At 47.3% G+C, this 15,161-nt stretch overlaps 1 protein-coding gene across 1 annotated transcript; it reads right to left on the bottom strand.

The window, feature by feature from the left end:
* Positions 1–12,703: 12,703 nt before the first annotated feature.
* On the bottom strand, positions 12,704–14,167 carry LOC147683532 (uncharacterized). Its single transcript, XM_086942544.1, has one exon. It carries the CDS (start codon positions 14,165–14,167, stop codon positions 12,704–12,706), a length of 1,464 nt encoding a protein of 487 aa, XP_086798670.1.
* Positions 14,168–15,161: the final 994 nt, after the last annotated feature.

Genomic DNA, 15,161 nt, shown 5'->3' with positions numbered 1-15,161 from the left:
ATAAGCTCTGAGTGCCAGTCTGTATGGCCAGTATCCACCCCTTATTTCCTGCGTGCTGCAGCCGGAGCCCTGCTGACAGGTATGAAGACATCTTTCCATTATAGGACGTGGTGCTTGGTAGCCAAACATGAATATCAGGAAGAATGTAGGGGGGAGGGACGTTTATGTTTTCTTCTTACTGGTAGATCAGGAAGGAGGTGGACATGCCTCTAATAGCAATGAATCAAGCAAGACGGTAGAGGGATGGGTGGAGGTTCCCCTAGGTACAGCAGAGGAGGGCACACAAGAGTTAAAGCCCCCATCATCAAAATGTAAGCACCATGGGTAACTAGTCATCAGTTGCACCTAGGCAGCTTGGACAGTAGCTTTAGTGTGTGTCAAAGCTACAAAAAATTGATTTTGGTTTGCTCAGCGTTCTAGAGTACCTAAGAGTACTCAATGCTGAGCTAGAGCCAGATAAAATAATCAAACCTTTTGTGGCTTACCACATCCCACTGTTTCAAAGCGTATTACTAAGGTGTGAGTGACTCTCATACTTCTTGCCTTAGTTTAGTAATATTACTAACATAAGTAGAACAGAGTCTTGTTAGATTAGAAGTTAGTGTTCTATGTAAAACCGACAATTCAATGGTTTTAAGTCTAATCGAGGAAATATACAATGTCTTCATTCCTGTTCATTTTATTATCTCGAATTGCGGCTGGTGATTTGTTTGTCATTTTTATTCATAGAATATTACAAGCAGTGCCCTATTAGATACTGACATTGTACATTTATTAAACCGTTCTTGGTGTGTGCATCTATTTACTCGCCTTGCATAATATCGTGAGTCTCTGGCAGTTATTAAATGTTTAATACAATAATATATATTTCGATACGAGTGGATGTATGACAAGGTAGGCTCTGAGGTTTCTTTTTCGCATCTCTAGAAAGGATGTCGTGTGTCATTAGGGCCGGATTCTGCTCTTGTGGCTAAGGAATCTAGCCGTGTATTGCCTATTGTCTGGAGTTAAAGATCTGAACACGCAAAGATCCGAACCATAGCTAAACACTAAGGGCCTCATTTATGAGAAATGACGCATCGCTGCGTGAAAGCAGCGATGCGTCACTTCTCAGTGCGCACTCCTTGCGACATTCCTGATGCGTCATATTTAATGTATGACGCATCATGTCGCAAGGAGTTACAGATACGTCAGTATTTCTGACGTATCTGTAAGTGCAGAAGTGACGCATTGCTGGAGTGTGTCACAAAAGTGACGCAACTCCAGCAATGCGTCCTTTCACATGGGGCAAGCCCCATGTGAAAGGGCCTGTGTCAGTCTTACGCCTGCTGCGAGGCAGGCGCAAGATTTTGACGCAACAGCGTCCTAAAAGTGACGCAGTGAAATCTCATAGATTTCACTGCATCACTTCTACGACCCTTCCTTGCATCAATACGCCCCCCCCTTGCATACATTATACCTGGCGCAGGTATAATGTGGTGCAGGGGTTTACAAAGTGACACATCTACCTAGATGCGTAACTTTGTAAATATGGCGCAACAAGGCACATTTTTTACGCCACTGGTGCGTCACAAAAAGTGACACACCGGCGGCATAAAAGTGACGCACAGACTTATAAATGAGGCCCAATCCTGAAAGTTGGTGCAGACCTGATTTTTCCTCCCACAAGATAACATGGATAAGATTTGAGCCCGCTATAAAAAGAAACACAAAATTTGCATGATGGTCATAAACCCAATATGTAAGTTCAGAACTGATCAAAGATCTCTTGTCTTTTTTCATAGTTCTCACCTGTATGGCTCTAGTACCTTAAATGTATATTCTAGCTTGCTAACGTTCAAGCGTATCTAATCATAATAAAACATATTTTAAACCACTAACCTATTCACCTAACACCAGTGTGCTACAGTAAGGCTTGTATACAAAGTAAGCATTTGCTGCTGCTAGTGCTTACTACCTGCATTGCCAGCCCATCTGGCCACTAAGTTTGCTTGATTGCATCCCATGCTTTCAGTTGGACTTGATTAAAGAAAAATATTATATTTCCTCCCCTCACACTTCCATGCTGAGATGGTTTCATATCAATACAGGAAAATCAACTTACTTCACTAATTGCCTCTCAGCATCTACCTCTGGGATTCGACATATTTTTTGCAGAGCCTTCTGGCGTTTAATTAGGAAGGAGAGCATTCACTGCGTGCACATTTAGGGCTGCGAGGTGTGTGCGAGGAGCCATTTGTACCCAGCACCCCTGACTATATCATACAGCAAAGGGTGTTAAAGAGCTCGTGCGTGGGGAGACGGTTTCTGGATGAGCACAGGTCAGTGCTCCGATCCTGTCCCGCTTCACATTGGCAACGGCTGCCAGATGGCATGAGTCATGCCTTTGTCTCTCTCAGACATGCTGCCTTATTACTTGTTGTATCGGAGTCAAAATGGCGTCCACAGGATGGCATTGCCAGTGCTATGAAACCGTTTCATTTGAATTTGTTCATTGGGTAAGTGGGATGAAAAAAATTGTATGGGGGCTCTGTAAAAGGGGCAGGCAGGTATGATTGAGGGCGTGGCATACACATGTGAATTAAAAGTCCCACCGAGTGCCACCCTACCCATACATGTGCATAGAATCTCAACTGCAACTGGCATATGTGACCATTGCTCTGTGCGCTTTGCCGAGAGGATAAGTATTGAATGACCGTGAGTTGTAAGAACCTTTTTGACTCTGACCCTCTGACAGGCACTAAACGGAACTTGCACTGCCTTCAGCCACAACTCAGTCGTGCTCATTATAAACTACCTTTAAAGTATGCATGCACAATACAAGAGTAACATGCTGCCTGAAAAAAAAGAATACTGTACAAAACATTCTAAAAATCCAAACGCTCTTAGAGCATGCAGGATTAAGTAAAGCATGTAAAATATAAACAGGAATGACATGCTCGACCTTAAAATGTTTACAATAATGGTTCAGAAAGCAATCAACGTTCTGTCTGTAAAGTTAAGGACGTGAATATAGGGCCTGAAAAGGGTCTGTTTCAAAGTCCTGTTACAATTGCTGTCAGGTCTGAGACATGGAGAGACCCGGCCCACTTAATGCCAGACTTTGCTCCATATTAGTGCAGCAGTGTAATTTAGGCTCCATCCTTTGTATCACACAATCATGAAATGATATATTCATAGGCGACATTACATTCACTGTGTGACATGATCTCTTTAACTCGTGTGATGTATTTAGATGTATTCATGGAATGTAATCATAGTAGAGACTATAGATTAACATACAAGTGCGCATATGTTCAATTAAACCATGTTTAAGTGATGGCACTGTTTGTGTAATTTAGAAAAGAGCAGACCAATAGTTGTTTCTTAATTCAATAAACATTAAAACTACTAATACCTGCAATACAAGCCTTTCATATAGCTTTCGGGGCCTGAAATAGTTTGAACTGTCACACTTGTAGGAGTGTGATGGTTAGTAGTTGTGTAGGTACTGTAGTTAGCAGCGATGGCAGGGGCAACGGGTATTGCAACCTGCTGTGGCCACCTGACGAGGGCCTTCCCACTTATTTGCTTGCGACCTAAACACTAGTTAGATGGTCCTGTAGTCAACATATGTTTAGAACAGAGAAGGGAAGCTTTTTACTAGAACACCTAATTAACCTATTTATAATAATTTGTTTCATTATTGTTGTGGCAGAAAAAAATGTTGCATCTCATTTTATTGTGACTTAACCTACTGAGATATTTCGGCTTACCAGCTGTATTGCTGTATCTCTTGAATGTATTTTTATTCTGTTTATATACTGGAGTTATTAGAATTCTTTAAAATAAAATCTGTTCAATCTTAATTGGTGAATCCTGGCCCTTATTGTTGAGTCCCATTGGTTTTACAAGTCAGAAGTGGTGGGAGGAGACCTAAACACAACATTTGAACCCCTAGGTTGCGAGGATAATGAGCTGACATATGAAGAAGACACCAAATGGGGAATTCCTCAGTTAGACATTCCAGTGGTTAAAAAATGGACAGAAGTAGCTATCCAGGTTAAAAGCTTATGCCTATCCAGAGGATTGAGGGCTGCCAATGGCCGCACTCCTTCTGATATCCAGGGTAGGCATACCTTGGATAACCTAAGATCAAGTAGTAGGATTGATTATATTCTGATAGATGTTAGAGCCTGGTGTAAAGTGATCGACATGCAGGTCATATCTAGGTTGGAGAGTGATCACAACCCTTTGTCTTTACTATTCAACCTGGAACAAAAAATAATGGCAGAAAATCTAGCTAAGAACTTTATGACTTCAGATGTTGTTTCATCAAATAATCTTCGTCATGTTAGATGGGCAACTTTAGTAGCCAATACAGAGGATAGGCAGGTCCTTGAGGGGCTAGTTATTGATGAAGTCGCCAGACTACAGGTTTTAACGAATGATGAAAATTTTAAAGTGATGATTGAAGAGTCACAGCCAAAGTTTTTTGCTAGTATTCAGAAGCTATTCCTGAAAACAAGCAAGAAGAAGAAGGGTAATGGGCAACCCATAAAGAAGGGGTGGTACGATCAATCATGTAGAATAGCAAGACATAATCTTAGTAATGCTTTAAGATCCAAAACGGGAGTTTTAAAAGCCATGGACGAATACAGAAAAACCCAGTTAAAGGCAAAAAAGCAATGGGATGAGAATCTTTGGTTAGATGTGAAGAAGGCATGTGTTGATAAACATCAGAAAGAGTTTTGGGCCATATTAAAGTGGGGCTCAGGGGGTGTAGCGGAATGCCCAAAAAATCATGTCCCTAAGGAGTCCTGGGTCGACTTTTTCAAACCCCAATATGCTGACAACACAGGCCTTCAGACAGTTCCCCCTCTAGAAAGGGTATTTTTTGTCAATGAATTATTCACATTAAAAGATGTACATGAGGCAATGGATGGAGTGACCAGAGGCAGGGCACCAGGCATTGATGGCATACCGGCTGATGTTTTTCTATTAGACAGAGATAGCTGGTGTAAATATTTTGTATGGCTTGGGAATGCTATCGCTCAAGGGTCAAAGATTCCTACAGCATGGAAAGGAGCTGAAATAATCCCAGTTTACAAAAAAGGAGATAAGGCTCTAGCAAGCAACTACAGGCCAATCAGCCTCATCGACTGTGCCCAAAAGTTGATGGGAAGGCTGGTTCAAAACAAGTTACAAGCCTGGATAGTTGACAAGGACATTCTTTCGCCTTACCAAGCGGGATTTTGCCCTTTAACCAGCTCTGTCGACCAGGTGTTCCACTTTTTAACTTTATACTGGAAAAATGTTACCCTGCTAAATGGTCCTCTGTTCGCTGTTTTCGTTGACCTGAAGTCCGCGTTTAATTTAGTTCCCCGGCAAAAACTTTGGGATGTTTTAAGGGATTTAGGAATAAGCCCGGAATTACTAACTTTGCTTGTAAGACTCCACGAGAACAATTATGCCCGGATTAGGTGGGGAGCCCAGGGGGAGGTCACGGAAACCTTCCCTGTTGAAAGAGGTGTAAGACAGGGCTGTGTCCTGGCCCCCACGTTATTTTCCCTCTACATAAATGGCATTGTGGATTTTCTGAAGCAAGTTCCGACGGATGCTCCATTACTAGATGGGAAGCGAGTTCCAGTACTTATGTTTGCAGACGACACCTTGCTGGTCTCGCGGACCCCTAGTGGTCTACAAAAGACAATAAATGCTTTTGGCGAATTCTGCCGGATCCGGGGCTTAGAAATAAATACATCAAAGACAAAATTCATGAATCTGAATCCCTCCAAGAAACTCAAGGGGAAAATGGTTTACAACGGGGCTTTCCTGGAAGAAGTGGATGCCTTTACTTATCTAGGCATCTACCTGAACGCTAGTATGAATTGGAGATCCCACATGGACTTTGTATTGTTAAAATTTAATCAGTTGGCAGGGGCAATAGCCAAAAAGTATAAACTTTCATTTACAAAGCCAATACAGCCAACATTGGAGATCTATGGCATGAAAGTGCTCGGTGCATGCCTTTATGGTTCAGAACTTTGGGGTTTCACCAATTTGAATGTTTTAACAGGGGCAGAAAATAAATTCCTGCGGGGCTTGATCGGGGTTCCACAGAGCACCCCCTCCACTCCTCTCCATTACGACCTGGGGAGGAAAAGGATTGAGGACATGATCAGACTTCGCCCCCTTCTATATTGGAGGCGTATAAAATCCACCCCGGAGTTGAGACATTATGCTGCTGCCTTATTGGACGTTGATAACTCTGATATCTTCCATAAAGTAGTTTGGTTAAAAGAAGTGAGGAAATTACTTCAAAAATTGCACCTTGAACACTTGTGGTCCGTAACAGACCCAGATGACTTCCCTTCAAAGACCACATTAAAAAAGTTATACTGGGACATGATAAACAATGCTGCACTGACCTCTAGCCAATCTCCTGCCTTGACATCCCAGTTCCTAGAGTTAAAAACCTCCCCAATGTTTGAACAGTATTGGGATTTGATCTCCAAGCCTCTAGATAGGAAATAGTATTTCCAGTTCAGAGTCGGCACCTTGCCCCTAAACGCTTTTACTGTTAAGTGGTCCCCAGATAATGTAAACACATGCTCCCATTGTAAATCCCATGTAGAAGATATTTTGCACTTTTTATTTGTATGTCCATTATACGTTGCCCCAAGGAATAGGTGGCTGAAACCGGCATGCAGAAACTTGGGCACAAGGAGATGTATTGAGGCTTTTAGGGTCCTGAAATCAAATTGTGCACCTCAATTTGCAATTGCTGTGGCTAAATTCCTGGGATGGGCCTGGATAATACGCACGCGCACTTTAAAACCCCCATGAACTACATGAGCTTCCTATGGTCTGTGATGATACTCCTTTTAAAAAGAATGTGTAAATTTTAAAGATCCTTATTCGCCAACAATGTACAAATGTATGGTATTTAATACGTTTTTATTATTAGATTAGTATTTATTCTGTTTAGTTTAGGGAAGAAAGCTTTTATGACAAAGTTGTCGAATAAAGTATTTAAACTTGAAACAAGTCAGAAGTATAGTGATGATGCCTCTCTCTTACAGCACTTTAAGTCAACCAATAAAGGTCCATACTACCAATTAGGAAAAATCTTTAACAAATTTACTAATAGATTAAGGAGTAAATACCTACGCTCCATCATTAGATAAAAATCAATAGTCTGCTTCATTCTGGCAAGAGAAGCACTTAACAAAAAAAAATGAATCTTAATTCCCTGCATCATGGTATTTTGTTCATGCTTGTCAGAGCTTTCAGTTGCTTCTATTTGATTGGAGGTTCTCACCTCAGTAACACTTTTCTCCTCAGAGCTTCTTGGGACTTGAACAGCTTCCCACATGGTCAGCGACTGGCTGCCGCCCCCCTCCCAACTTACCACACCAACTCCCGGACACATGAACATGAAACATGGTTATCTTTGGAAGGCGGGGGTCGCGGGACCCCCGGCCGTATTTATTAAGATATAAAATTAATGAATTTTAATAGCATGATAAATACATTATACAAAAATCAGCAGGACATTAGATACAATATTGTCAACAAACTTGAGAGGCTAACCTTAACAGAGACTCTAATACAAGTTGTTCCTAACCGAAACTAACATCCTCAGCTAGATTTTTGTATACTACATTTCTGGCCATATGGCAAGGTCGCTAACCGGTGTCAGGTCTTATTAGCTGCGCCTCACCTAGGGATGTGCGCATGCGCAGCCGGGCCTAGTAATTACCCGGTCCACGCCGTGAATCCAATTACTAGCTGCGCCTCACCAAGAGATGTGCGCATGCGTAGCCGGGCCTGGTAATTACCCGGTCCACGCCGTGAACTCCATTTACCCACTAAAGGAGGGCCCTTACTCTGCGCCATCCGGTGACGTCATGAGTATGCGTGCGCGGGGTGGCTACCAGCCTAAGGAAAGCGTGACTACTCCAACCCGGGCCCCTTTGAACAGCAATTACCTTGCCCCTGAAGTTCTTATGAGGTGCCAAGGGCACCTCCCCTTGGGCGGGAACCTCCATGGGATGATGCCCGCCCCCTCAGACCTTAAAATAGCTGCTCACCGGTCATGACCTTACCGCATGCCCCAAACCTAATAAATACGACGACCTATGGAAGAAAAGAGCTAAAGGACAACTACTCTAACTAAATATCACATCAAAATCAACATATCGCTACAAAGGAGAGAAGGTCCTAACACAAACACCACCACACAGCATATTATAGCATAATTCACTAAACGGGGAAAAAAGGCCTAAAATACACTTACCAACAAATACTTTAGTCACATAACGCACGTTAAACCAGGCCTTGTACTAGTAATAACCCAGCAAAGTATATGTACATTGAACTAATACAGCTTCGACCGAGTAGTTCCAGGGATGGTGGGTGGGAAAACAAGAAGCCCCGAGCGCGGGGCACGACACACTGTGGGGGAGCGTCCAGAGAACAAGAGGGTCTCCTGGGCGCTCCCCGCTTCTTTATCCCCAAGGGGCCAGGTGAGGGCGGCACGCCCCCACCCAGCCCCTCCTGCAGCCCGCCCCCCCCGACCCGGAAGCCCTAAAATGACATCCGGGTCAAAGGGGGCGCAAACCAATCGGTGGCGAGGCGCGCCCGGAAGGGCACGACCCTCCACTGTGGAGCTCTGAGGAGGGGGACGGTCGCCGCGCCGCCATGCGGGCGGGGGGGCCAAGAGCCCCCCCTTTTCACATGGTCAGCGACTGGCTGCCGCCCCCCTCCCAACTTACCACACCAACTCCCGGACACATGAACATGAAACATGGTTATCTTTGGAAGGCGGGGGTCGCGGGACCCCCGGCCGTATTTATTAAGATATAAAATTAAAGAATTTTAATAGCATGATAAATACATTATACAAAAATCAGCAGGACATTAGATACAATATTGTCAACAAACTTGAGAGGCTAACCTTAACAGAGACTCTAATACAAGTTGTTCCTAACCGAAACTAACATCCTCAGCTAGATTTTTGTATACTACATTTCTGGCCATATGGCAAGGTCGCTAACCGGTGTCAGGTCTTATTAGCTGCGCCTCACCTAGGGATGTGCGCATGCGCAGCCTGGCCTAGTAATTACCCGGTCCACGCCGTGAATCCAATTACTAGCTGCGCCTCACCAAGAGATGTGCGCATGCGTAGCCGGGCCTGGTAATTACCCGGTCCACGCCGTGAACTCCATTTACCCACTAAAGGAGGGCCCTTACTCTGCGCCATCCGGTGACGTCATGAGTATGCGCGCGCGGGGTGGCTACCAGCCTAAGGAAAGCGTGACTACTCCAACCCGCGCCCCTTTGAACAGCAATTACCTTGCCCCTGAACTTCTTATGAGGTGCCAAGGGCACCTCCCCTTGGGCGGGAACCTCCATGGGATGATGCCCGCCCCCTCAGACCTTAAAATAGCTGCTCACCGGTCATGACCTTACCGCCACAGGCCAGCATTGTTAACCGACGATCTGGCCTCCCCCTATTCAGGAATTCACCCAGGAGTGTTTTTACCCAGCATAACCCTCCAACCAGGCCCAGAGATTATTAGACCAAATGACATTCCCTGACTCAGTTAAATGAACCCCATCCTTCAGGTAGAACCTTTCGCCCCAGATACACCCATGTGGAATTGTCTGCAACCGGGGGGCTCGAAATAATTTGTCCAACTGAGTGTTGATCCTCTTTACCGAGTGATTCAAAGCCCTGACCGAGTCCCCCCCTCGCCACTGCCAACGAGGAATAAGTTGAGACCCCACTACAATGCAACCCGGGCAAGTCTTGGCCACCCACCCTGCCGTGGAGATAATCTCTTCAATCAGTATGCGCCTCCCTAACTTCGCCAAATCATTCTCCCCTACATGGAGTATCACCACCGACGGGGTGGAGGGCTGTTGAGCTAACAGTCCCTGGAAAAAACCCCTAAACTGGCTGAGGCACAGGCCCCCCCTCCCAAAGAATGAGATAGCCAGCCCTTTACGCGCCGCCCTTTCCTGACGGTCTCCTGAAAGAAAAACATGCTCAGCACGTCTCACATAAGAGTGCCCCACAATCCAGACAACCTTTGTCTTGTGTCCATCCTGCTGTTCGTGCTGTGATGATACTGCCCGCTGATGCCCGATGGTGAGTTCCTCCCCCGCGTCACAGGTTTGAGAAACTGAAAACCCAAAGAAACTAAGCGTGAGCAACAAATTGTTACAACATGTCAATTCGTACATAACGTTTATAACACTCAGATGTCCATCTCCCGATGCTCTTCACATCCTCAGCTGAGAGACCCCTTAATGCCGCTTCTGTTGCCGCCCCTATCCTAAAGGAGTGGGTGCCAAATTCTCTAGGGTCTAACCCTGCCTGTCTGACCGTTAACTCAAGGACTCTCCTAAACTGGAATCTAGTTAATGGTGTCCCATCAGCGTGACACAACAGTGCACCCCCCGCCGTGCCCCCCCCGCTGTCCGTGGAAAATCTCCACGTGGGAGACCGGGCAGCAAGGGTTGGCCCGAGCCCGTTGGAGCACTATGGTGTGACCCCGAGATTCCTGATCTGTTTTGGACCTCTGAATCGTCACCCACATAGTATCCCCTCTGATGGTAATACTAGACTGCTGGAGGCCACCCAATTTATCCACTTTTGATCCTGCCACCAGTTCGCTAATCCTTAAGGCCCCATAAAAGGCCAGGGAAAATGCCGCTTTGAACAAGAGGACCTCCCACTGTGAGCTACAGACCTGGTGCAACGCCTCCAACAAGGATGCCAACCGGGCCAGTCCAATGGGCTTTCTCGTATCTACAGAGTGTCCCTGCAGCCGGCGCCATCCCCTCAAAGCCTTGCGAACTAAAAAGGTATTCGTGGGATCTCGCACGCCCTTAGCCTGTGCAAAGAAAGAGACCGCTGCCCTATGCCTGCTGGCCGTTGTCACAGAGCGTCGTTCACTGTGCATCCATTCTAAATAGGCCTCAAAACTGGCTTCCTGAGTCCACTTAACTGCCCATTCCTGACCCAAGAAATTACAATAAGACACAAACGCCCCTTCGTATGCTGTCCTGGTCCTGGGAGCTAAGCTAGCAACCACGAGGTCCTGTAATCTGGGGCACCAATCTGCCAAAGAACTGCCGGGAAGTGTGTTGGCGAGGGGTCTGCTGCAGGAAGATGTTCCCTGAAGACCTGCATTTTAAAACGAGAAAGGGAATCGGCAGCATTGTTGAGGATGCCCGGCACATGCTTGGCTCTGAAAACTACATTCCACTTCAAGCATTGCAGCACAATTTCTTTTATCAGGCGTAGTATAAACGGACAGCGAGCCCCTTGTTGGTTTATACATTCCACCACTGTCATGTTATCCGACCAGAACACCACTGATTGGTTACGTAGATGTTCTGCCCAGACCTTCAATGCCACCCATATCGGGAAAAGTTCTAAGAAGCCAATGTTGGCTGTCAGACCTCGTGCTCTCCATTCTTCCGGCCACCGCTGGGCGACCCATTTGTTCCCAAGGATGGCACCGAAGCCCACACTCCCCGCCGCATCAGTCCACAGGCCTAACTCTGCAGATGTAGCAGGGGGAGCTGACCACACTACCCTGCCATTAAAGCCCTCCAGGAATGCCATCCAGATATGCATGTCCTGGCGCACCTCAGATGACAGCCTAGTGCGGTGATGCTTCTCCCGCAACCCTTTCATCGCCTGAGCAATGGAGCGTGAGAACGGGCGGGCCATAGGGATGACCCGTAGAGCAAAGTTCAACTGCCCCACTACTTCCTGCAGCTGCTGCAAGGAAACCTTGTTTCTTCCTAGGCACTGGCGCAGAGCTGTTTTAAACTTAGACACCTTATCTTTGGGTAACCTGAAGCACCCCTCCACAGAGTCAATTTCGATGCCAACGAATTCCAGGCAGGTGGCTGGTCCAACCGTCTTCCCCGGTGCCAGCGGGACCCCAAAAGCACGCATGAGCACGCAAAATTCCTGCAATGCCCAAGCACACTCCTGAGAGTCCGCTGCCCCCAAGAAAAGGAAGTCATCCAAGTAATGCATGACCTGTTGGTGGCCAGTGACCTGTCTCATAGCCCATTCTAAGAATGAGCTAAATGTCTCAAAGTATGCACACGATATGGAACAGCCCATAGGCATACATTTGTCCATGTAAAACTTACCATCAAAAGTGAAACCTAAAAGGTGGTGATCTAGGGGATGTACAGGGAGAAGGCGGAAAGCAGATTCAATATCAGATTTTGCCATTAATGCACCCGTACCCAGGGCACGCAGTAAATCAACCGCCTGATCAAATGAGGCATACCTGACACTACAAACCCCCTCATCAATTGCATCATTCAAGGATGTCCCCTTCGGGCCGATAGGTTATGAATCAGTCTAAATTGGCCCCTTTCCTTCTTGGGTACTACTCCCAAGGGAGAGCACACAAAATTGGGAACAGGCACCTCTTGGAAGGGGCCTGCTATCCTACCTAGGGACAACTCTTTGGAAATCTTAACGGCCACCACCCCGGGGTTCTGTGTTACTGAAAGTTGATTCCTGCAGTGTGGGCTACCTGTGTAACCCATTGCTGGGATCCTAAAACCTTGAGAAAAACCTTCCTGCAATAGAGTGGCAGCTGTGCGATCAGGGTATCTGTTCAACCAGGGGATCATTGCCAAAACGTCTATTGGCGTTGGAGGGGCCAGCTGGACCGACTTACTCAGGCTTCCCCTTTCCCCTGTGACCGTGGTTACCTTGCTTGTTCCTACACGCGGTTTCGGGATGGGACGGGTGACCACAGATTGAACACGCATGCCTAAATCTACAGGTACCCTGGGGCCTAGAGCAGGAGCGCTTATTAAAGTCCCAACACACCCCTTTTCTCTCTGACCCCCCCCCCTTATTCTTCCCGGGGACCTCATTGCCCTGGTGTGACCGAAAGGGCTGTTGGGGCCTGGCGGGGAACACCCTGGGAGCACTTGGAGACTGTGTAGGGGCCGTGTCCCCAGAGAACTGCTGGTGCCATGACATGGAATCCACCGTGTCCCACGCTAAAGATGCATTAAACTCTTTGGCCTTCCTGAAATTAATATCATACTCCTTCCAGGCATCGCCGGTATACTGATCGCTCCACCGCACAATCCTACTCATGTAACAAGACATAGCTGCCTGGACATTTGGGGGCCGTTCAGCCGTGATCGCGGAGAGAACAGCAAAGGCCCTGATCCAATTCTTCAACGTTTCCTCTACCTTGAACCTAGTGCATTGAGCCCTCCATTCACTTGGATGCATCCATTCCTTCATTAACTTAGCCTGTTCCATCTCCCTATTGTCCAACAACAAGGAATAAATGTAAACATACTTCCCCGCCCAAATCATTTCTTTCACTGCCTGAGACACATGTTGCCCTAAGTTTTCACTCCTGGATGGCATAATGCCGTCCCCCAACAAGGGCAGCGCCACCTCCTTACCATTCACGGGCGCCTGTGCTGGTGGGACACTATTTCCACTTGGCTGGGCTGGACTGGAACCTGCAAGTGAAGAAGATACGGGCAACGCAATACTATCACCCGCTGCTGCAGCCCTAATTTTTTCCACCAATTTAACTGCTTCAGCCGCATGGTCGGCTGAGGGAAGACACACACCCCCTTTTCGTAACCAAGGCAATAATGCCGCTATCTGAGACTCCAACTCAACAGGGACTGTGGCCGGACTGCCCGCCGGCACATCCGGGACCCCAGGAGGAACATCTGGGGGTCCAGGCATATTAGGCAATGGAGCCGATGGTGATGACCCACCCGGGACTGGTGCCAGGCCTCCAGGTGGAGGGGAGATAGGTGCTGCAGGAGCAGCCGGAGCAGCAGGGGGCACCGGTGCCATTGGTGCTGGGATCGCTGGCAGTGGTGCCTCTGGCACTGGTATCGTGGGCACTGGTACAGAGGGGACTGGGTCTAAAGGCACCGGGGTTGGGGAACCGAACCTCGGCTTTTTTGCTCTGGGTTTCTTAGGAGGGGTAACAAAATCACCCCTTGGCAAAGGAGCCGTTCTCTCCCTCACAGGCCTCCCTGATGGGCCCGGGGGGTCAGCTAATCTATCCTTCATGCGGGCCCCTTCAACCTTACCCAATCGTTTGTTAATTTGCGCCATTTCCCGCATCATGGCCTGCATCATCGCCTGCATGCTAGACCCCCTTTTACCTCCCCTTTGCCCTGGCATGATTCCCACACCACTGCCCTACACTCCTTATGCTGACAGACCGTGCGCTTTGTACCTTCACCAGCTGGAGGATATACAGGGGGCTGTAAGCACCATGCAACAGCGACCGCAACGCCCCGGCTTATCCGGTTTGTCAGGGGTGAGTAAACTCTAACGTAGACCCACCCGGCGGCAACTAGAAGCTATGAAATGCTAGCCCCCCGCTCTCCTCTTACCGATAAGTCCTGCGTGCACCCAGGCGGTATTGGATCAACGACGCCTTCCGGCCCTTCCGGTAATCGAATTGCACCAAAAATGTAGTTAATTGCCTGGAATAGAAAATTGTATCAACACCGTGCAATATAAAGCCTGAGCAGATATATAAACACCCACAATAACCTATTAATCGCTATTTCTTGCAATCTCAAAACAGCCAATTTGAATCGATATTAAATTTGCAATCACCTTCACTAAACCTAAAAACACTACAATACAAATACCAATCTTTCTTTTGACTGTAGAATGATTGTACATGAAATTCTCAAGTAAAGTAAAAGGTCTCCCATCCAGGTCCTGCCCTGGTCGACCCTGCTTCGCTTCTCCCCGTATCAACTGCACAACCCAGCACGAGTGCGGTGAATGAAAGAGAGTGCAAATTAACCACGAAAGTAGACGGTAACCCTTCCTGCGTCGCTGTGGCGGCGGGAAAACACTCGTAATGCCCAACACTCGTAATGCTGCCCCGCTACCCAACAAAGGAAACTGCAGCTCCTCCGATACCGCCCTGGTCGCGTGTGTTACCCAGGCGCCGGCAAGGAAATCGCAGCTCAGCTGAATCACGCCCCGGTCGCGTGTATTACCCAAGCGCCGGTACCTTTAATTAATTAGCCGGCTGGTCCACGGGTCCGCTATGCGGCGCCCCCCCCTCCCGCAAAATACCTCGTGTAAACTGCCGTCAATTGCTCTCCGACCCGCTCCC

The sequence above is a fragment of the Lissotriton vulgaris genome, chromosome 11 (assembly GCF_964263255.1).
Source record: "Lissotriton vulgaris chromosome 11, aLisVul1.2, whole genome shotgun sequence".
Lineage (NCBI taxonomy): Eukaryota > Metazoa > Chordata > Amphibia > Caudata > Salamandridae > Lissotriton > Lissotriton vulgaris.
This window is presented reverse-complemented; position numbering and strand designations above follow the sequence as displayed.

Coding starts and splice junctions, on each gene's coding strand:
- LOC147683532 (XM_086942544.1), bottom strand. CDS start 14,167: ATGCAGGCGATGATGCAGGCCATGATGCGGGAAATGGCGCAAATTAAC.